General features: G+C 38.9%; 4 protein-coding genes, 1 long non-coding RNA gene and 1 pseudogene across 9 annotated transcripts; 2 read left to right on the top strand and 4 right to left on the bottom strand.

The window, feature by feature from the left end:
- Positions 1–345: 345 nt before the first annotated feature.
- Positions 346–3,559, bottom strand: LOC106364951 (probable glucomannan 4-beta-mannosyltransferase 14). Of its 2 annotated transcripts, none has more exons than XM_013804427.3 (8): positions 2,367–3,559; positions 2,182–2,280; positions 1,834–2,086; positions 1,635–1,745; positions 1,419–1,555; positions 1,218–1,331; positions 754–1,136; positions 346–673 (listed from the first exon to the last, which is right to left on the bottom strand). In XM_013804427.3, exons 1-8 carry the CDS (start codon positions 2,679–2,681, stop codon positions 514–516), a joined length of 1,572 nt encoding a protein of 523 aa, XP_013659881.2. In that variant the 5' UTR covers positions 2,682–3,559; the 3' UTR covers positions 346–513. The 2 variants fall into 2 exon arrangements, with proteins under 2 accessions (XP_013659881.2, XP_048597135.1); XM_048741178.1 differs by having other exon boundaries at positions 2,187–2,280; positions 2,367–2,603.
- LOC106368118 lies at positions 3,555–4,670 on the top strand. The gene is made up of 2 exons (XM_013808008.3): positions 3,555–3,760; positions 3,895–4,670. Exons 1-2 carry the CDS (start codon positions 3,725–3,727, stop codon positions 4,480–4,482), a joined length of 624 nt encoding a protein of 207 aa, XP_013663462.1. The 5' UTR covers positions 3,555–3,724; the 3' UTR covers positions 4,483–4,670.
- A 1,213-nt stretch (positions 4,671–5,883) lies between these two features.
- On the bottom strand, positions 5,884–8,508 carry LOC106368119. Of its 3 annotated transcripts, XR_002653979.2 has the most exons (7): positions 8,058–8,508; positions 7,808–7,958; positions 7,597–7,685; positions 7,344–7,505; positions 7,072–7,247; positions 6,546–6,728; positions 5,884–6,097 (listed from the first exon to the last, which is right to left on the bottom strand). It is a non-coding gene; the product is annotated as an uncharacterized LOC106368119 (long non-coding RNA). The 3 variants fall into 3 exon arrangements; XR_007316562.1 differs by having other exon boundaries at positions 7,351–7,685; XR_002653977.2 differs by having other exon boundaries at positions 7,344–7,685.
- A 235-nt stretch (positions 8,509–8,743) lies between these two features.
- Positions 8,744–10,400, top strand: LOC106368117 (annotated as a pseudogene).
- Positions 10,166–15,514, bottom strand: LOC106368116 (UTP--glucose-1-phosphate uridylyltransferase 3, chloroplastic-like). 2 transcript variants are annotated; one of them, XM_013808006.3, is made up of 17 exons: positions 14,661–15,514; positions 14,052–14,229; positions 13,819–13,968; positions 13,535–13,696; positions 13,259–13,431; positions 13,099–13,165; positions 12,533–12,699; positions 12,183–12,341; positions 11,928–12,019; positions 11,749–11,843; positions 11,552–11,629; positions 11,317–11,412; positions 11,119–11,193; positions 10,936–11,027; positions 10,700–10,862; positions 10,550–10,613; positions 10,166–10,461 (listed from the first exon to the last, which is right to left on the bottom strand). In XM_013808006.3, the coding sequence occupies exons 1-17, from the start codon at positions 15,353–15,355 to the stop codon at positions 10,340–10,342; spliced, it is 2,628 nt and encodes an 875-aa protein (XP_013663460.2). In that variant the 5' UTR covers positions 15,356–15,514; the 3' UTR covers positions 10,166–10,339. The 2 variants fall into 2 exon arrangements, with proteins under 2 accessions (XP_013663460.2, XP_013663459.2); XM_013808005.3 differs by having other exon boundaries at positions 10,166–10,467; positions 14,661–15,513.
- Positions 15,515–16,113: 599 nt separating this feature from the next.
- LOC106368115 (probable inactive receptor-like protein kinase At3g56050) lies at positions 16,114–18,966 on the bottom strand. Its single transcript, XM_013808004.3, has 6 exons — positions 18,603–18,966; positions 18,465–18,510; positions 17,507–17,913; positions 17,218–17,408; positions 17,002–17,134; positions 16,114–16,928 (listed from the first exon to the last, which is right to left on the bottom strand). The coding sequence occupies exons 1-6, from the start codon at positions 18,715–18,717 to the stop codon at positions 16,333–16,335; spliced, it is 1,488 nt and encodes a 495-aa protein (XP_013663458.2). The 5' UTR covers positions 18,718–18,966; the 3' UTR covers positions 16,114–16,332.
- Positions 18,967–19,804: the final 838 nt, after the last annotated feature.

The following is a 19,804-nucleotide window of genomic DNA, read 5'->3' on the forward strand; positions in this document are numbered from 1 at the left end:
TGAAATATTGACATTGAATCTTCAAAATTTTAGAAGCTAATATATAAATATATGCTTCATTTATTTAAAAAAATTGAATTAATTTTTGTACTAAATTGTTTATGGCTCCCAAAATTTTGATGTTATAGATTCAGTGTTTTAGATAAAATCATTGGTCGAGTGTCTTATCCCGAATAAGAAAATTTTAGTGAGTGAGAGGAAAGTAGTATTGTTGGGATGTAATGCTCGTGTGTAGATTCAGGTTTGATTGTCTATGATCATCAGTTTTGGCTAAGCATGTAACAAATTCTTGATCAATCAAAGTATTATTCAGATGACAGAAAAAGAAAGAGGGGTCAGTTGTGATATTTTGAATAAATTGTTAGGTCTTTATTTATGAAACAAAGAATCTTTCAATGAAACTGTATAACCTGATGACAAAACCACATCGTTAAATCTCTATACAATCGACCCTTTTGTAAGAATGAATGTGTAGTAGAAGAACAAAAAGAAGTTAAAACGTGTCAGTGATGATCAACTCGGAACCGACATACCAATATAGCCAACTCCAACAATAAAGAAAGCAGTGGACTGCAAGAAAAGGTATACATAAAGGTATGTCTTCCCAAACACAAAGTCATAGTATCCACATATGAATAGATACATCCCAACCATTATCTCTCGCCATCTGAGTCTGCAAAAACATTCGACCACATCACAATCACATCATTGTACTAACAACTTGTCATATGTCATGCAAGAAAATGATCAAACCTTTCAGGAAAGCTGTAGTGAGTAAGTAGGTTTTCTCTGAGAGTGTTATACTCTCCTAGCTTCTGTGTCACAACCCATTCTTTAACTCTACTAGTCTCTAGCAACCCAATGAGAGTTCCTTTACTCCTATGCATCGCCATAACGTTCTCAAACAAGATCCAATACAGTATTAGGTAGAATGATTTTGGTGTTGCAATGGCGTTGAGGATAGTGATGGTAGCTGGAATGTAGATAGTTGTCCACTTAGGAACTTCTATTTCAGGGAATATAACGGTAGCAGGCAAGATCAGACAGTAGAAGACGAATGTGAAGATGTGTACAACAATCTTCCTTACAAAGAAGAAGTTGTATATCAAGTAAGCCTTCTTCCATAAAGACACATTCTGTATCAAACAATATAAGGTCATATAGCTTTACTTGTGCTCCAAGAAAGTCAGTTTTAAGGGTTTATGTGATGTACTAACCTCCTTTTTGATGATCTCCATGGCCATTTTCTTGAAGAGGTTCGCTGGACCACAAGACCAACGATGCTGTTGATACCGATATGCTCTAAATGAGCTTGGTAGCTCGTTGCTCACCTGTAACCACAAACTTTTTTTAGGTCATTTACAGTACAAGTTAAGTCAATGGTCTTACTCCAAATGGGAAGTTTGTTAATTTTAGACCTTAATGTTGTCGACAAACACAAACTTCCAGCCGTTTAAGTAAGCCCTAACTGCTAAATCCATGTCCTCAACGATCGTGCGGTCCTGCCATCCACCAGCCTCATTCAAAGCTGAGATTCTCCACACACCAGCAGTACCTAAAAGTCAACGATGTTCCTTGAATAATGATCAGATAATACAAAACACACAAAGGAGCTTTGGTATTTGATGTTCCACCGTTGAATCCAAAGAACCCATGCATGGAGGATCCAGACTTCTGCTCCACAGCAAAATGGTAGTTAAGAGACATCTCTTGTATTCTTGTCATACAACACTCATCTGCATTCACTGTCAAACACACAAACAAAGCAAGATCAATTGAACAAATCGACTAGTAACCGGTCTTTAGCTAACTCGTGAAGAAGAAAGATCTTACCGTATTTCCAACCGGCTTGTACAAGAGCTATCTCAGAGTTATGTGCAAGAAAAGGAACAGTACGTTCAAGAAAATCAGATTCAGGCTGAAAATCTGCATCGAATATAACAACAAACTCGCATCCTTCCACATAACTATGCTTCATTCCTGCAGTGAGAGCTCCTGCTTTGTACCCGTTTCGACTGTCTCTAACCTCTGACTTTATGTTAATGCCTTCACTCGCCCATTTCTTACACTCTAATCTAACCAGCTCCTATTTTATTTCCAATAAAAACCCTTTGTCACATTGTTATAACCGAGGCTAAACACAAAGATCAATGAAGATTCAAACGGGTTTAAGGAAAAGACCTTACTGTGTGGATCAGTTGAGTCATCTAGCACTTGGACAATCATCCGATCCAATGGCCATGATAGCTTGCAAACTGCTCCTATAGAAAGTTGGCACACCTGTAGAAAAATTATCAGTAGTGAAACAGAGTGCTCTGTTTTTTGAAACAGAGTGCTCTGCTTTTGGGTTAGAAACCAAGTCAAACCTCTTTTTCGTTGTAGATTGGGATCTGGATGAGAACCATTGGATGATTACTGGAAGGAGCTAGCTCAACGTCATCGGTCTTGAAAGATTCCCATCTGAGAACTTTCTCAGGCGTTCGTCCACGTAATTTGACAATGGCTACAACTATAGCCATGTAAGATGCATCTATAAACAACAACAAAGAGATGACCTGACAAAGATTCACCAGAACATTCAGAATCGGTACGAGGAAGATGAATCTTGTTTGCTCTAGTACATATCCGATCACTCCCAAGAAGTTCATGTCAGCGAACAAACCATCCGAAGATGTCGCCATCGCGGAACACTTGAGACTTGACAACACAGACACAGAAGAGACAAGAGCAAAAGAGAAAGCTTTAAAATCTCTTCCCCCTGAAAGAGAAATGAGCTTCAGGGAGATCAGGAGACATTCTTTTTGGCTTTACTACCTTGTCTTTTTGATTTAGTAAAAGTCTTTGTCTATTTCATTAATATAATCAAAAGTAGACATGTATAGACGTGATCATAAAAGTTAAAATTAAATGTGTTTTGGTTGAGCTGGAATTGGTTGTTTCCACATCTCACCATGTCTTAGTTCTTATGTTGAGATTTGTATATTTTATGAGATAATCAGAATCTGACTTTTGTTTAGATTTTAAATGTCTAATTAGATTAGTAATCGCTGCATAGTTGGACCCGTCAATGATAGCTACTCTTTTAAATTAGTTTAAATGCTCATAACAACTACACCCTCAAGAGATAACTGATAGATATGCCCCCTAAGGATGGATAGCTATCCAAATTTTGTAATATTTGGTAAGAAAAAAGCTAAGAAAATACTATAGATTATCTTATCTTTCAATTTTCTTAATTCCAAATATATATATCATTCAATTATTTACATGTGTGAATTGTCACTAAAGACAAGCGGTTTAGATGGGCCCTCTCTCATCAATGCAAACAACGACTAATCACTTGCAAAGTCAATGATTAGTAGACCATAGCAGGATAGAAAAATGTAAAAGCTTATAAAAACTTGTTCATGAGCTGTAACTTGTACCTTGGTAAATAAAGTTTAAAAAAACAAGTTTTTAAGTAAGGCCTCAAAATTTACCCAAATAAATTAAAAAGGCCTAAAATGGGCTTTAAGTGAACCAGTTGCGGTTGTGTTCCTCTTCTACAAGAGATGATCACGTGGTTTCCACGCGCTCTATCTAAAAAGCGAGTGAAAGAAGAGAACCTAATCTTGTATTCTCTTCTCTGCTTAGAGCTTCACTGCCACAAACACACAAAGCTCTTTCCCTCTTCGTCTTCTTCCATATGCATCGCTCTTAAGAATTACGTTCATCTCTATTCAAAATGGCCGTCGCTGTCAACGCCGGCTTCAGTTCTCCGGTAAGTATTCTTCTTCTTCTTCGACTACGATAAGATTCATGGAACTGAGTTTAATCTTGGTAAAGCTTGATACTTTCACATGAGCTTTTGCTTGATTTGCTGAAACTAACAATACCAATCTTCTCTCTTTGAAGCTTCATAACAGATCCCACCCCGTTGTAAGATTCTCAACACAAGTCACAACGTTAAAGCCTTCACCTTTAACGTTCCACACATCTCCAAGTTCGTTACTTTCAAGCAAAAGGAGATTGGTTTTGTCTTGTTCGAAGACAAATGACGATTCCATCGCAACAACATCGGTCAATGACCCTCCTCCACCCTCTCCGGATTCATCAAGCAAGCCCGTTGAATCAAGCAACAACAACGGTTCAGCGAAAAGAGCACCGTTGACAGCAAGAGAGAGGCTAAGAGCAGCTCGTGTGCTTAGCCGATACACAGAAGCGACACCGAAACCATCAAAACCCAAAATGGGTAGCCAAATCCTGGAGGTGCTCAAGGAGAGTGACAAGAAATCGAATAGGAAACCGGGTTTACCCGAAGCTCCGACCAACATGCTTGATGATAGCAAGAGAGGTATGCCGAAGAAAGGATTAACCTTTGATCTACCTGGAAGTGCAGATATACTGGTGATTGCTTTTTCGTTTGTGTTTATAAGTACGGTGATGTTTGCTACCACTTATGTTGTCTGGAAACTTGGTGGCATTCACTTCAATGAGAACTAAAGACAAGTTTCCAGAGTTTGGAAACCTATTGAACAGAGATTCAAAGAGTTGTAGTTGACATGTATACTTGGGGGAAGTTTATCACTTGGCAAAGATGGTTTGATTGTATACTGTGTAGTAGTCGTTCACATAATTTTGTCATTACATAATCTCTTCCTGCTTTATATTCAGTTTTAACCTTTACATTATACCCAAGAAAAAGCCGATGCAACCATATGTTTGTTGAACCCTGACCCAAGAAAGAAGTCTTCAAAAGTATTGGTAGTTTAGTACTAATGCAAGAGTGTTCTTCTTTTGTGTCTTGAATGTAAACCATTTTCAATACAGAATGTTAATTTTTTAAATCATAGTTTTCAAAACAATAGACTTTGGACCTAGTGGGGCTTAAAAAGAAAAACAAGTTGGTTACTTCAAAAAAATTCCAGCCCTGAGAGAAAAGGGATGATACCAATGGGAAAATGAGTGTTTTACTCCTCAAATGGGTATGTGATCTATTCTACTAGGAACAAACTTAAGAATGAAAGACTCCTATACTAATGATTTAAGTTGCTCATAAAATTATTTTTAAATCAGTTGTTGACCGTGTAAAATTGAGCATGAAATAATAATCATTAACACATAAATGAAAACCAATGATTTTCAATTTTTCATACGTTTTTAATAGTTGACTGTCTCATGTTAAATTTCACAGAGTTAATAATTAATTTGAAAATAATTTTATACAAGCAATATTTGAATACTAAATGCGTCTTACTAAGCGATTACAAATACTTAAAGCATTTTCATCTCATCTTTATATTTACTAGAGATTTTTCCGGGCTACGCCCGGGGTATTTGTATAGTTTCTGTTGTGTGTTTTAACCCCACTTGGAATCCTGTAATTATGCACTTTTTCTTGACAGACAGAGTTGAGAAAGTATAAACTGAAGTCATTTATTGGATGAATGGAGAAGATACTTGTGTACTGCTCCAAGTAGAGAATTATTTGCAATACATTAAAAAAAAAAGAATATGAAGAAAATATTATGTATAAATGTTATAAGATTCCATTACTAATGATGGAATCTCTACGAAATAACCTCTACCTTTTTTAAATATATTATAATTTTACTACAAAGGAGAGTAGTGTTCTCCACTAAGCACATAAGTGTAATATTCTATCGCTATATTTGATGAAACATAGTATAAGCTTATAGTATTGTACTATTGACTTCTGATAGCAATTAGGGATTTATTAGTGAGAGATTTACTAACTGATCTACTTGCTACCCATAGCTTTTCAGTTGTTCCATTTGTTCGAAAGCCCAAAGGCAAATCATATTTCTGTTATATGGTTCTTAACTTTTATAACCTTTACTATAAAGGTAGATTCAGAACTTTTTGAAAATATTAGCCCCTTACCGAGACAAAGATACGTCACGTGGTAGAAACGCAGCTTGGGCACTGTCGGGATAGGTCTTGAGGTCAAACTCACTGTCGAGACAGTAACGCAGGAGTATTATGGTGTAGAAAGAAATCAAACCATATATAAACAGTATTGTAGTCCCAACCATCCTCCTTCTTTGGCAGCTTTAAACAAATGAAAGTATTTCAACTCCACATAGAACGTTATATCCTGCACATACCCCACATGTTATAGACAAAGATGATCACCATGAATTAATTGACTAAGAGAAAAAGAACAATTATTTTCTTTGAACCTAGACGTTTTTGGTCTTGAAAGTTTTGTTCATGTACGCTTCCATGTGGTATATGACAACAGATTTGAATGCTATTTTGTAATTTTCTAGCATTTTATAAAGATAAAGATTACGGTATTCAAGACCCTATACACACATGTCAGAATATGAAAGAATCTAAACAAAGAATCATATTCTAATACACACCATAGAATTCTTGTACAGTTGTACTCACGATCAAACAACAAAGAAAAGGTTGACAACTTTCATAATGATTTGCTCTCACATGTCACTACTATTATCAAGCCAATCACCTTTTAGACTTTCGAAGCTACTTTCTACAAATAGAAAACACACAAAAATTATGGTAAGTAAAAAGGTCACCTTGGAAGGATCATTGAAAATTCTCATGAGACCATGGTTGGTTTCTCGTCCTTCCACATTGAACCTCAGCTCGAAGGATCAGGAGAGAGCCAGGTCTGTGTTTGGAGCAGAATATGGGCTATACTTCAGCTTCCTCTGTTTCTTTTGAGAGCACACATATTCTTGACCAGTGACCACTTACACCTGAAGAGTTGATTAACAACACTCTGATAAGTATTATACACTATGCAATCTTCTTGCTCTCAAGGTTAATTATGCAATCCTGATTTGTTGTCTGACTCTTAGTCCTTACATGTTTGTATAGATATATATATAGGCACGAACAGGCATGTCAAATAGACTATAAACAGAGAAAGAAGAGCAGTTTAGCACACAGTTTCGGATCAATAGATTCAGCCAAAGAACAAAGACTGAAAAAATCAGAACTTCTCGGATCTAGAAGACAGAGCAGGAGCAACCCACTACCACTGAGAAAATAAAGGAAAAACAATATAGAGAAGACTTAGTCGTGGTCAAGAATAAGTACCTTGAATATACCACCAGAATTGTATTTACAACACTGACAACTTCATTTTCCCTTTTATTGAGCAAGCTGTGAAGAGAGAGAGTGATGAAAGATAAAAAAAAGAGACTGGATTTGAAAATCCCAGACTGCATTGGAGGGCTCTGCACAACTTGAATTGTATTTCCAATCATAACCAACTGCTTTCATGGTAAACAAACAATACATTAAAAACTCTTCAAATTTATGTGAGAGCATAACACTGTATTCAGAGAAACATTGAAGAAGTTAGTTACCCCATACATTGTCCCAACCACTGCAATGGCTCTAGGGATCTCTATGTAGTTCTGGTTTCCATGTAGGGTAAATGGAGTCCGTCAGACCCTTTTGGCTGCATCTTCATCTTCCAATACAAATCTGGCTAATTGTCTAATTAACATGTCTCAGCTATCACATAGCTGAGATAAAAAAATATTTTGAATGGATAATGAAACTATTAGAGGATGCAGTAGAAGTTAAGTTGCTAGAATAAAAAAAAAAAGAAGGGACCTGAAGAAGTGCAGAGATGAACATATGAAAAGCATAGTGTTTGGTTGATTACAAACTCAAAAATCAGCAGCAACACACGGCATGTGCATCTGACACGAAACAAAATCTTAACACTTAACGTTTTTCAACAAAATGAGAAAGGAAGGGTGAACGATACCTGCAAGTTTCTTTGATTTCATTAACAAAATAAGCAAGGAGTGATGAACGATACCTTCTGAGAAATGATTTCCAAAGACTGGTCGAGTGGAGTTTGCTCGAAATACTCATGCTCTGCTGAGATCTATTGAATCTGAGTTTTTGTTGTGCTCATCCAGTAGATCTTAATTTCTGGCATAGCTTGTTAGGGTTTCCATGGCTTGCATCTGGATTATATAAAGATACAAAGAGGAGTCGAAGAGGATTCATGATATCAATAATGGGAGAAGTAAAAAAAAACGCCTTTGAGTGGCAAGTAAACTCACGCTCTCTAGCTCTCTCCTCTTGTGCGGTGCTGTCTAGGGTTTTGGAGGTGGCAAGATCTATGGCTCACGCCGGAAAGCTTCGCCGCCTCCTCCCCTTCGGATTATGAACAACGTGACGGAGTAGTGGTCGTTTGGTGATGTCGTTGAAGCTTTCTCTCTTTCCATCTTGGCGGATCTGAAGGATCTCTGGTGCGGAGGTTCATAGGAGGGCTCGAAAGCTCTGGTGGCTCGTTCTCCAACGGAGTGCTCTCCCGGATTGAGGATGACTGGGAGACTGACGGTGGCGACTGGTCAGTCATTGGGGCGGCAGAGGCTCATCTGATTGTCAGGGAGTGAGATGGTGTCAACGGATCTACGGTGAGGCTCGTCTGCTTAGAATAAGAAATGGAAAGGTCATCAAATGGCGAATACAACGGAGAAGACGAAAAAAAAAGGGCTAGACTGGCTTTTGGACATCGTGTGTCTGATGTGGCGAAAACTGTTTTCTAATTGGCCGGTTTTTTAAAGTGACGTGGACACACTCTTTACTCCTCATATAACCTTTTAGTATAGGTTAGATCTCTATAATAGTATTTATAAGTAAAATCACTCTAATCTATTTCTAATTTTTCTATTATATAAAGATTGTTATTTCATTCTTTATTTACAAAAGAATAAACAATATTATTTATATTTTACTTAATTACTTGTTTTAAATAAGAAAAAAACAAAAATTAAATTATCAATAAATAATTACAATATGCTTCTTATGATATTCGGGTTCGTGAACTATGGTCAACAAACTTACAAGCTGTAAGATATATTGGTCACACTAATAGTTTTATATTAGAACAAATTCCATCTTTATTATAGGTTTTTGTTATCTTAGAAAGAAAAAAAAAAGCAGAATACATCGGAAATGGTTAAAGAGAATAAAATACATTCCTGTTGTTTTATTATGGGCGTAATAGGCCTAGCTACTCTAATCACAGGCCCATCGAGACTGTCTTCTTCCTTAATCTTCCAGTTAAACCCTACTACGCAAAATCTCATTTTTACTAATAATCTCCGGCGCCTTAAATTCGACGATGTCTCTTCTCCGGCGATACGTTAAAGAAGCAACAACCAATTCGAGATTCATCCTTCAATCGATCTCCGTACGTTCGTTCTCCACCGCAAATACCAATCCAATTACTCATCCTCCTCGTCGACGTACCACCACCGAGTTCGATAACCTCATCTACGAAGCAGGAAACTCCGGCGACTTCGAAGCCGTACGCCGTCTCCTAAACACCCGCGTCGTGAACGCCTGTTTCAACACCACCGCAACTTTCAAGTTCCTAACCAACACCGCTTCTTACGCCTCCTCGCTCGAGGATCTCCGCCGCGTTTTACCTCAGACTGACGCCGGCTACACTCGGAAGCACGCCTACGAAACGCTCATCGCTCGTCTCTGCAAGCTCGGCCGCGTCGACGACGCGCTGGTCCTGATCAACGACATGGCAGTCGGGAGATTCGGTCTCTCGTCGTGCACGTTTCATCCGATTCTGAACGCGCTCACGAAGAAGAGCAAGGTCGAGGAAGCTTGGCGCGTGGTGGAGGTTATGAGATCTCACGCGGTTCCGATGGACGTGACGGCGTATAATTACTTTTTGACTTCGCACTGTTACGACGGTGACGTGGCGGAGGCGAGCGAGGTGTTGAGGAAGATGGAGGGGGAAGGGATGGAGGGGGATACGCGTACTTACGACGCGCTTGTGTTGGGCGCGTGTAAGTCGGGGAAAGTGGAGGCGGCGATGGTGATCTTGAGGAGGATGGAGGAGGAAGGGTTGCCGGTATTGTACTCTACTCATGCGCACGTTATCGGGGAGATGGTGGAGTGTGGCTATTATGCGCAGGGTGTGGAGTTTGTGATGACGTACGCTGGGAAAGATCAGAGGTTGGATGAGGAGAGTATGGGGAGTTTGGCTAGTAAGCTTGTGAAGAGAAAGAGGTTTAAGGAAGCTAAGTTGGTTTTGAAGGAGATGAGTGTGAGAGGGTTGAGGATGGGAACTGCTTTGCGTGAGTTTTATGAGAAACAATGTGATTGATTCAAAGGGCCAAACATGCACAAGCGTGTCACTTAACAGTTAGAGACAGAACGGAACACATTGGATATAGAATGGTGGAACGATTGTGTTTAATTTACAAGGGAAGCAGCAACATTTACATTACAGGCAGACACTACCTACTGTTTATTTGCAGCATATGTGCTGTATTACATGAAACTTTCTACTCTGGGAGGCTTAGATTATTGGATAGAGTTAGTTTCGAGAAACATGTACTTGTTCAAGTTGAATGTGAGATCCATTGAGTTTGTAGTTCCAGTACCAGCTTCCTGTTTCCCTTACCTCTTCTTCTATTGCTTCCAAGTTGATGCTTAAACCTGAATCTATCACCAAATCAATCAATACTAGTGTCAGCTTTGCCTGGTTTCTTATGTATCATTGCTTTTTTTAATAGAGTTCACTGACCTGGACTTCTTCCTCGTGTGATTTTCAGTCTGTGGCCATCAGGTACTTCAAAAACATGGTTTCCCTGTATCATCCACCAAGAGAGAGTATATATCACTTCATTTAGAGTAGAGACTCTAATCTCTGTTTTGCACATTCGAGTTACTGTACCTCTATAGTTACATTGCTGGCTTCGAACTCTGCATTTCCGTGCAATATGATTTTACAAGTCTCGAGCCGGTTCACATCGTTTCTCCAGTAAACATTTGATTTACTGTTCCAATCGATTCCTCGGTTCACGACTTTGACGTTATGCAGTTTGCATTTCCCACACCTACCAAAAAGAATAAAAGTTTCTTGTGAGTTCAGAATGCAAGTACAAGAATGTTATCAACAACTGATCTAACCTTAGTCCGTATTGTAATATTGGTTCACCCTTTTCGTTAATTGTTGTTGAACCCATGGCATTTTCAGCATTGATGACCAGGCTACCATCAACCTATGCGACATGAGCTGATTTTGTATTTACGAAACTCAAAACAATGAAAGCAATGCTAAATATAGTTGGCAGAGAATAAAACTTTAAGAACCTCAACATTGTTCCATGAGAACTCTGCAATCTCTAGTTGCAGTTCTGAGCAACTGGAAATTGACCCTCCCTTGAACTGCAACAATGGTAAAAAAAAAAAAAAGAACAATTACAGTAAAGGCTTTGCTACGATTTTTGAAAAGCATAAAACAAAAGCAGAGTGCACTTTCTAGTGTCAAGAATCGACTTATTGACTTACTTTCTGTCTTGAAACTTCCCAAAGAGGACCAAGAGCAGGATGCAGAAGGATTAGATACGGTGGTGGGGAATCCACATATTGATCATTAGGTTCAACCTGGAGAAGTAGAATACCACTATTAATTCTTGAATTCCTTTTTAATAAGACACGTAAAACAAGTCGTATAAAGAGATGATAATAAAATAGCGATGATAATAAAAACAAGTCGTATAAAGAGATGTATGTATGAACTAACCATGGGAATTTTAATATCACATTCTGTAAGGAGGTCATATGCATTTCGGAGTATATCCAACAATGCACCATCTGGTGTCTGTAAGGAAAAAGATAAAGTTGAAAATTAGATCAATTACATTTGAGTAAATAAATTAACGCAATGATACAAGAGAATAAGACAAAGAAGGGCTACGCAAGTGGTAAGAGAAAGATAACCTGGTGTAATGCAGCACTTGCGTGTGGTTTCTTCTTCTTAGCTGATGAAGTGACCCTCCTACGTTCGTTGTACACAATATATGTATCCAGTTTGTCTGGTAAGATCATATTAAGAGAGTAATCAACACCTATTTTCAGGCATACAGTCAAAACTCCGCAACTTATTTAAATAACTCTACCTTCTAGGCTGCCCTGGCATCTAGATGTAAATTTATTTGAGAAACTGTCTGCTATGTTTTGCATCGTGCACTCCAATCTACCTCCCATAACGCTGCCCAAGAAGGAAAATAGTAAGAACGTTGCTGACTATAACAAGGAGTCCAAAGGAACTGGAATGATTCCATTTTAGCTACGCAGTAGTCTAGATATGACGAGAAGAATGGTGACTATAACAAGGGAACATAAGTCAGCATAAGTGTTCAAATCATACAAACCTGTGATAGTCTCCGTACTGATCAATGTACTCAATTCGCTTCTTTGTATTGAGAACCATGTTTGGCAAACTTTTTACGTTACTGCTCGACCCAATTGATTCGGCAGAATGTAAGTCTACATATAGAATGTTTGTATTGGCAGGGAAATCAGCCTGCAAACTTCAGAAGCAAAAAAATAAATTATGAGGATTGATAAAGGTTCACGTTAATAAGTAGCACTAGATCTAACCAGAGAACAGAAAGAACGCCTAAAACTAAAGTCAGCCAACAAAAGTGTAGATAAATTACAGCTAGAAGAAAGATAAATGCACTTTTAAGTATGAACAAACTCAATGACAGAAATCTCATACCCATTAACAGTTGGGGATCTGTTGGAGATTCCAAATTTATCAAATTCAGTGTACTCAATGCATGATATACCATACTCCCACTTCCCATCAAGATTCTTCTTCTCCATCAATACATTAATTCCTTCCGTAGCTCCAGCATTTCTTTTACATGATGCAAACCCAAGTTTCTGTCACATTAAGATTCACAACATATCAAGGTTTGTGGTAGTCTTTTCAAGCTCAAAAGGAAATCATTTCACTTTTCTTATCTTGAAATGGTAGAGAGGTGATAACCCATAGTTAATATAGTTAACTTCAATGAAAACTAAGTAAACAAAGTTTGAGGCCTATGACCACTAGTATGCGAGTTTGGAAAGCATAGCTCATATTTCTACAGGAACTTATCCATCACATGTACGCTAAAGAAACTTTACTACGTGATATAGAAATCTTTTTCAACCCCAGCGAACATGGGACCATTTGCAATCAACACCAGATTCTCATCCTTCTCGTCACCAAAACTGACATTATTAATCTTTTGTATCTATGTCTAGTGTGTGATTTCTAAATATAGAATGCAAGCCTACCTTCTTATACCGTAAACCAATCCCAGCGAGGGCCAAGAGAGTCACATCTGTGGCAGCGACAACATTACTGCAATATCGCAACTATCAACACTAAATCCAGAGTTCCAAGAAGTTCTGATTTTACTTTAGTGAACAACTGCACAAGGTATAAGTGACTAACCTAACTTGCCGAACCGTTGCTCCTTTTCTTCCATGGTCATTGAACCATTTAAAGACACCTTTGTCATAAGCCAATTTCCAAATCACACCATGACCACCAGGTTTACTAACAGGCACGAAGGGCTTTGATACTATCCATTGGCCATCTTCAGCGCTGACAGCTGGGACGAGGGGCTAAAAATCAAATGCAGTTTTAATCGTGAGTATACTGAAGATACAGCTGTAGCCAAAAAGGGTATACATGAAACAGAAGAAAAATTATGTACATTTCCTATACCTGTTCAAAGAGTTGGAAATTTGATTCACCTCTTCCGAACCATTTGAGCCTTTTACAAAGCGAGCTAACATGCTCATGGTTCTTCTTTGCAGCACTCGTCATAATGGCAACGGGTGTCACACATTGCTTTCGATAAAGTTTGAAGTAAAGGAACTCTCTGGCCTATAAATTACAACAAGTAAAAAGGATAAACAAATAACGTTACTACCTCACATGAACAAACACTGTTGTTCATATTCCCTTTCATTCACTCGAGTAATCTCAAGTAATAAGTGAACATGTACCTGAAGGTCTCTAATAAGCCCCTCCAACAAAGTTCGTCCACAATGGGTAAGCATTGCTGCAGGAAGACATTCTCCTGTTTCCGGATCAACCAAACCCAATCTGTCTGCTGCACCTCCTAGGGGATATATTTCACCAAGGTCTGGCAATCCCTAATACGCATACCAACTTATAATTCAGAAAGCAAAAAAACAATATTCAGTTTAACACTGAAAGAAATAGTACCCATACTAACCTCAATTCCCCATAGTGCAGCCTGGGAGGCATATTCTTTCTCTTTCGTAAGGTCAAGAACGCTAGGAGTGTGCATTTCTAAGTACTGGCAACCCAAAGATTCTTCAACAAGATGTGACCGGTTAGTATTATGCTTCTTAGTCGATTGGTGAAGAAGCTCAAGAACCATAACTTGATATCTGACAAACAATCATGCATGTCTTACTAGTGAATACATCAAAGAAAGAAATAGCATTCTAAGAGCATTTGTAACTGAACCCGAACCAAACCCCAACCGAAAAACCTAAATCCATACCCAATTGGATCATGTAGAACAGTACTTTTGGTTATAACCCAATCCGAACAGGAAAAACTTGAGCCCGAAGTATTATTAACCAAACCCGAACATATATAAACCCCCCAAATGGTGGGAGCCTAATGTATCCCGAATATTGATCCGAATCCGAAATATTATTAACTAACCAGAGCCAGACATAAATGCATTAAAATCCAAATGGGGTCTAAGAAGTTGTACCCGGAAACTCAAACACCCAGGCCTAAGCATTCTTTCTAGTTTCTACTCCTAATGGTTGATCAAGTTTCTGAAATAGAGGAGGTTAAGAATCGGTACCCGATGATTCCTCCAATGCAGTCGTAGAACTGTTCAATCTCACCCAGAAACGTCAAGAACTTTCTAAAGTGAGCAACGTTCTCCGCGTCTAAAACTCTACTTCTATCTTTATACCCACTACTGTTCACATCGAAACGCTCTATCATCTCAACCAACGCGTAAAGCGCGGTCTTCACGGAGCTTCTCACTGTATACTCCTCCTCCTCCTCCTCTTCCTCAAATGTTTCCTCGTAACCTACACAGAGCGCGTGTTCCTGCCCCGCAGCGATCACGCACTTGACGAGAAACATCTCTCTCGAATCCAAACCAAGCGAGCCTAAAACCTTCGATAAGCCGCCTCGATTCTCGCTGAAGAATCGACGGACTCTGGAGTCGGAGTCGATGACCGCTTCCTTCCTCCGTTGGTCGTTAGAAACGTCTAGTTTCGTTAGGAGAGACTTGAGCCGATCGATTTCCGATGAGAAATCGTCGGATTCGGGAGGAGTCGGCGTGGAGTACTCGACGGGCACGGTGGAGACACGTGTCGCCTGGTGGTTACATTGCTGCGAGGGAAACGACGAAGGGAGAAAGAGCAGAGGAGGCTTTTTGAAATGCGGAGAGGTGAAGGAAGGAGGAGGAGAAGGTGTGGCTCGGAAGCGGAAGAAGGAGAGGTGGTTGTGGTTGTGGAGAAGCGGAGAAGTTTGAGGATTAGCCATGGGCGAGAGAGGAGGAGGTAACAGAGGAGGAGGAGTGTGTGTGGGGTTTTTGAAGAGGACCCGGAGGAGGGATAAGGAGAGATACTCGAAGCATATACTCTTCTCCTCCTCCCCTAAGCTCTTTCGATTTTGCTTCCTTTTTTTATTTTATTTTTTTATTTGTTTTTTTGAATGTAATCCAATTATCAGCGAAGGAGCTGATTGTGTAGACGATGTGTGATTGTCGTGCGATGCAATCTTTAATCTGACGGTCCACATGGCATTGCTTTGGATTACGCCGATGGGGCCATGTTCATGCCGACTTCTTGGGTAGCATATTTACATGGGCCGATGGGCGTTTTATTTTATCAGCATTTTCCTAAATATGTTGTTTGATTATAAGCTACGAAATTTCGCATGTGTTTTTTTAAAGATAGGTTATGAATTTCACTCATTCAAAACTTCATGAATTCAGGTATTATCCAATTCTTGTATTTCTTTTCTCTCTCTTTTTTTTGAATAATCAGAGAACGTTTTGAACCAAAGTATCTCCCTGTCCGAACCCCTATCTGTAGTTTCTCAGGGTCCATTACCAACTTGCAGTACTTGTTTCGCCTCCAGCATCACAACAATCTATTGTACTACTTGGTACTAGCTGTATCAACGCCAAGCCTCATCCTCGGCTATATTTTCTGATCGAGAAATCTTTATGATGGTGTTTATCAATGGTACTTGGAACACGATTGATTGGAATTTGATGATAATAACTAATTTACAAATACAATAACACAAGAATATGCATTACCAAAAACGAGTATTACCGTGATCACGAATTCTTTCACCAGAATTTTTGAGTCGTTAAAGAAACTAGCATAGATTTATATATAATGCCTAAAGACAAGTAAAGAGCTCCCAACGAGACGCAAGAACACACACACAAACTTCACATTTATAATAATACTTACAGATTCGTTATGAAGCAACGTAGTACTCTTTTTTCACGCAGTGGACAGCACTTCCAGCTCTGCCCACCAAAGAGCTGAAAGTTTCGGAATAGCATCGTCCGGTGACAATCCTGTGATCTCTCGTAACCTCCCTGTGACTTCTTTCATCGTCGGTCTTTGTTTCGGGTCTGCCCTTACACAGCTTTTTACCACTTCGCCTATACTCTCAATCTTCTCATCAAAACATTCCAGCGTTGGATCCACCATCTCCCTCAGAGTCTTTCCTCTCAAGAAATCAGCCAAACCTGTATCTACCGAGTCACCTTTTCTAACAGACTCCGGGAGTTTCCCGGTCATCAGTTCGAATAACAGCAAACCAAAGCTGTGGACGTTGTCTTCTTGGGTTGTGACTGAGATGTGCGTATCTATGAGTGCATTGGTGCTGGTTTCTGTCTCCGATGGACCCTTTAGGTAACCGAAGTTGAAATCTGCGATTTTGACTGCGTAATCCTCTGTGAGTTGAACTGATGATGAGATAAGATTGCTGTGGACTATAGGTGGCTTAAGCCCGTGCATATGGTCAAGGCAATACGCTACACCCATTGATATTCTAAGCCGCATTATCCAGTCCAAGTGTTCTGATTCTTTATCTGCAAAAGAAAAAGTAATATTGTTAAGGAAAAGAGACAATTCATGTGAGTAAAGAGTTTTTTTTTTGCTTACAGTGTAAATGTTCAAAGACAGATCCGTTTGATGCATATTCAAAGACCAAGATCCTAGTGAAAGGCTCATCTTCTTCACAGTAACCGAGAAGGTTGACAAAGTTCTTGTGGTTTATCTTGGATAGCATTTCAATCTGAAATTATCAAAAGAACATAAAAAACGATAAGACGATGACCCTTTTTAGAAAATAGAAGGGAACTGGTAGACAGTGAATACCTTCTTTCTGAACTGCATTTCAATGTTATTAGTCCATTCTTTGGCAGAAGCAGTAGCAACAGAAGCCACTGCTATTTCCACCCCAGTCGATAGTGTCCCTTTGAACAATGTACCAATAGGACAAGATCCAATGACATTGCTGAAATCTTCACAAGCAGCTTCAATCTCAGATCTTTTCAGTTTTGGGACACCTAAGTAAGACAATCAGACAAGAAGTTTAACTTCAATATTCCAGAACAAACAATGCCACTTTACATGATGTATCAAGTGAGTAAGAAAATTGAATTACCAGTTATGAACACTTTCTGAAGCTGTCCACTAAGACCTGTACTCCAAGGATTCACAGATTTGCCAGCTTTACTTTTGAAAAAGAAGAGACCAGTAGCTAAAAGAAGCAAAAACACAGCACCGCCTACGCAGCCAGCCACAACGGGAACCATGCTGCTTGAAGAACTTCTTACACTAGGATTTTTTGAAAGAGGCACAGAATGAGGTGGAGCAGAAGAAACATGCAGGGCAGGTGGACTTCTCCGTGGTGGATGCAATGCTGAAGATTTTCTGGTAGTAGTACCTCTATGAGAAGGAACAGAAGATGACGCTGGTGCAAGAGCTGCCACAGGAGGACGGTCCTTGTTCAAATGGGTGTATGGGTTACGGAAACGGCCAAGTAACTTCCTGTGGAAACTAACACCTCTCCTAGAAGAAAAAAAGGTAAAATGAAAATGAGTTTACGACAGAGGAGATAGCAAAATGATTATGTCGACTAATATAAATGCACACACTGACAACAACTTCTTTTCTACAAAAGTGAAGATTCAAGATTTAGAAAGAGTATAAGTTCACTCTCTAACAATCTAAAAGCGTAGTGTTGAAGTAGTAGATCTACTATACCCAACTACATTGATGTTGATGCCCCAACCAGAATTCATTTCTCAACTTCCACATTCAAATCAATCAAGTTGCCATGTAAGCTTTTTTTTTTTCTTTCTATATGAAGTTCTGAGCACGTAGGGAGACCCAAACTATGTTAAATCAACTCTTCTTTTCGAAAACAGACGAACTTGAACATGTGAACTCTTAAACCCTTAAGCTAATAATCCAAGAGATTGAGCCACTAAACCAACTATTATTAGTTCAGTGCACATTAGATCTTCATCATCAAGAAGTACTTGTTTGCCTTCAAGATTGAACTTAAGTGAAAAGCAATCACATATTAAAAAAAAATCCAAAAAGCTGCTGAGACTTACAAATCTAAGGCGTATCTATCATCAGGCCGTAGATCTCTCGTCACACCTGAAAGAGGAGAGGAAAACAAGTTTAATTAGGAACTCGATTCCATTTATAGGTAAGGTGAAACAAAAATAGAAACGATAACCGATTGTTACCTTCTTCGTTTCCCAGCGAAAAACACGAATCGAAGCTCAAAATCGCTAGAAAAACCATTAGAGTACGCATTTCGAGCCTTAATCGAACAGATTTCCAGTTCGTACTCATCGTCATACCCAAAAAAACAACGAGAAGACGACAGACAGCTGGATATAGGATTTAAGCAGCACGAAGTAAGCTAAGTAAGTTGAGAAAATCGAATCTCGATCTGGGGAGGAAGAAGAAGAAAGCTAGCTAAGAGGTTGAGTTCGCATGGCTGCTGATTTGAGAGAGAGAGAGAGAGAGAGAGAGAGAAGCAGCAAAAACGACTTTTCAAGATTTTTATTTTTTTCTTCGGCACAATTAAAAGTATTTTTAAAGCGCGTGTCCCCGTGGTTTGGCCGATAATAAATTACTCCATAAAGGATGTAAGCAATAACTTCTTCTTGTTGACAAACACACAACTCTAAATAAAATAAATAAAATCTACAATAATTTTTTTTTTCTCATGAAAATATTTTTTTTTTAATTATGTTTAGCGATTATAGAGAATGAGATTAGCATTTATCGTTGTAAAGATTAATGTTTGATTCGCGGCATCTCTTTAAACGTGTAGGATAATGACGGTTTATATTATATTAACTTTAGTGTATAATAAAAACAAACACAAGACAACATGTAAAAAAAAGAGAGGAGAATCTATGGACCTAAAAGATGCCAGAGCTAAAAAGGATTCAAAAGAAGAGGCCAAAGCCACCCCACCACCGTCGATTAAGACTTTTGCCGTTAGCCTGTGGAAATGTTTTTTTTTTCTTTTTTTTTTGTAGGTTGTTTACCAGAAAATGAGGGAAAAAACATATAATAACGAAAATGATGGTAGGGTCTACGTGCCACGTGGTTTTTTGTTTTGGTGTGTGAGGGTATATGGATGATTGAAGTTGAATGATTGTGTTATTGTTATGGTCTTGTGGATTAATAATAGTATTTGAGTTAATAATAAGTACGTGGAGGAGTTTCTGACTAATTCAACGTGGAGGTTTTTGCTTCGCTGTTAGTTTCTTCGTTTTCAATCCAGCTTCGTTGCCATGTGGGTTAGGGGTGGGCGTTCGGGTACCCGTTCGGGTTCGGATCGAGTATTTCGGATTTTCGGATATTTCGGTATAGAGGTGTAGAACCCGTTCGGGTATTTCTGTACTTCGGATCGGGTTCGGGTATTTTTAGT

This window comes from Brassica napus, chromosome A9 (genome assembly GCF_020379485.1).
Source record: "Brassica napus cultivar Da-Ae chromosome A9, Da-Ae, whole genome shotgun sequence".
In the NCBI taxonomy this organism is placed as follows: domain Eukaryota; kingdom Viridiplantae; phylum Streptophyta; class Magnoliopsida; order Brassicales; family Brassicaceae; genus Brassica; species Brassica napus.

Bases quoted from the DNA above. Each gene is read 5' to 3' on its own strand.
- LOC106368115 (XM_013808004.3), bottom strand. From the start codon at position 18,717: ATGACGATGAGTACGAACTGGAAATCTGTTCGATTAAGGCTCGAAATG. The intron at 17,409-17,506 runs GTAATTCAATTT...TGTCTTACTTAG, and splicing joins TCAGAAAGTGTTCATAACTG to GTGTCCCAAAACTGAAAAGA. The intron at 17,135-17,217 runs GTATTCACTGTC...TGATAATTTCAG, and splicing joins AAATGCAGTTCAGAAAGAAG to ATTGAAATGCTATCCAAGAT.
- LOC106364951 (XM_013804427.3), bottom strand. From the start codon at position 2,681: ATGGCGACATCTTCGGATGGTTTGTTCGCTGACATGAACTTCTTGGGA. The intron at 2,087-2,181 runs GTCTTTTCCTTA...GAAATAAAATAG, and splicing joins CAACTGATCCACACAGTAAG to GAGCTGGTTAGATTAGAGTG. The intron at 1,332-1,418 runs GTCTAAAATTAA...TTGTGGTTACAG, and splicing joins TGTTTGTCGACAACATTAAG to GTGAGCAACGAGCTACCAAG.
- LOC106368118 (XM_013808008.3), top strand. From the start codon at position 3,725: ATGGCCGTCGCTGTCAACGCCGGCTTCAGTTCTCCG. The intron at 3,761-3,894 runs GTAAGTATTCTT...CTCTCTTTGAAG, and splicing joins ACGCCGGCTTCAGTTCTCCG to CTTCATAACAGATCCCACCC.
- LOC106368116 (XM_013808005.3), bottom strand. From the start codon at position 15,355: ATGGCTAATCCTCAAACTTCTCCGCTTCTCCACAACCACAACCACCTC. The intron at 12,700-13,098 runs GTAGGCTTGCAT...TTAATGTGACAG, and splicing joins TTGGTTTACGGTATAAGAAG to AAACTTGGGTTTGCATCATG. The intron at 11,194-11,316 runs GTAAGTCAATAA...CCATTGTTGCAG, and splicing joins GGGAAGTTTCAAGACAGAAA to TTCAAGGGAGGGTCAATTTC.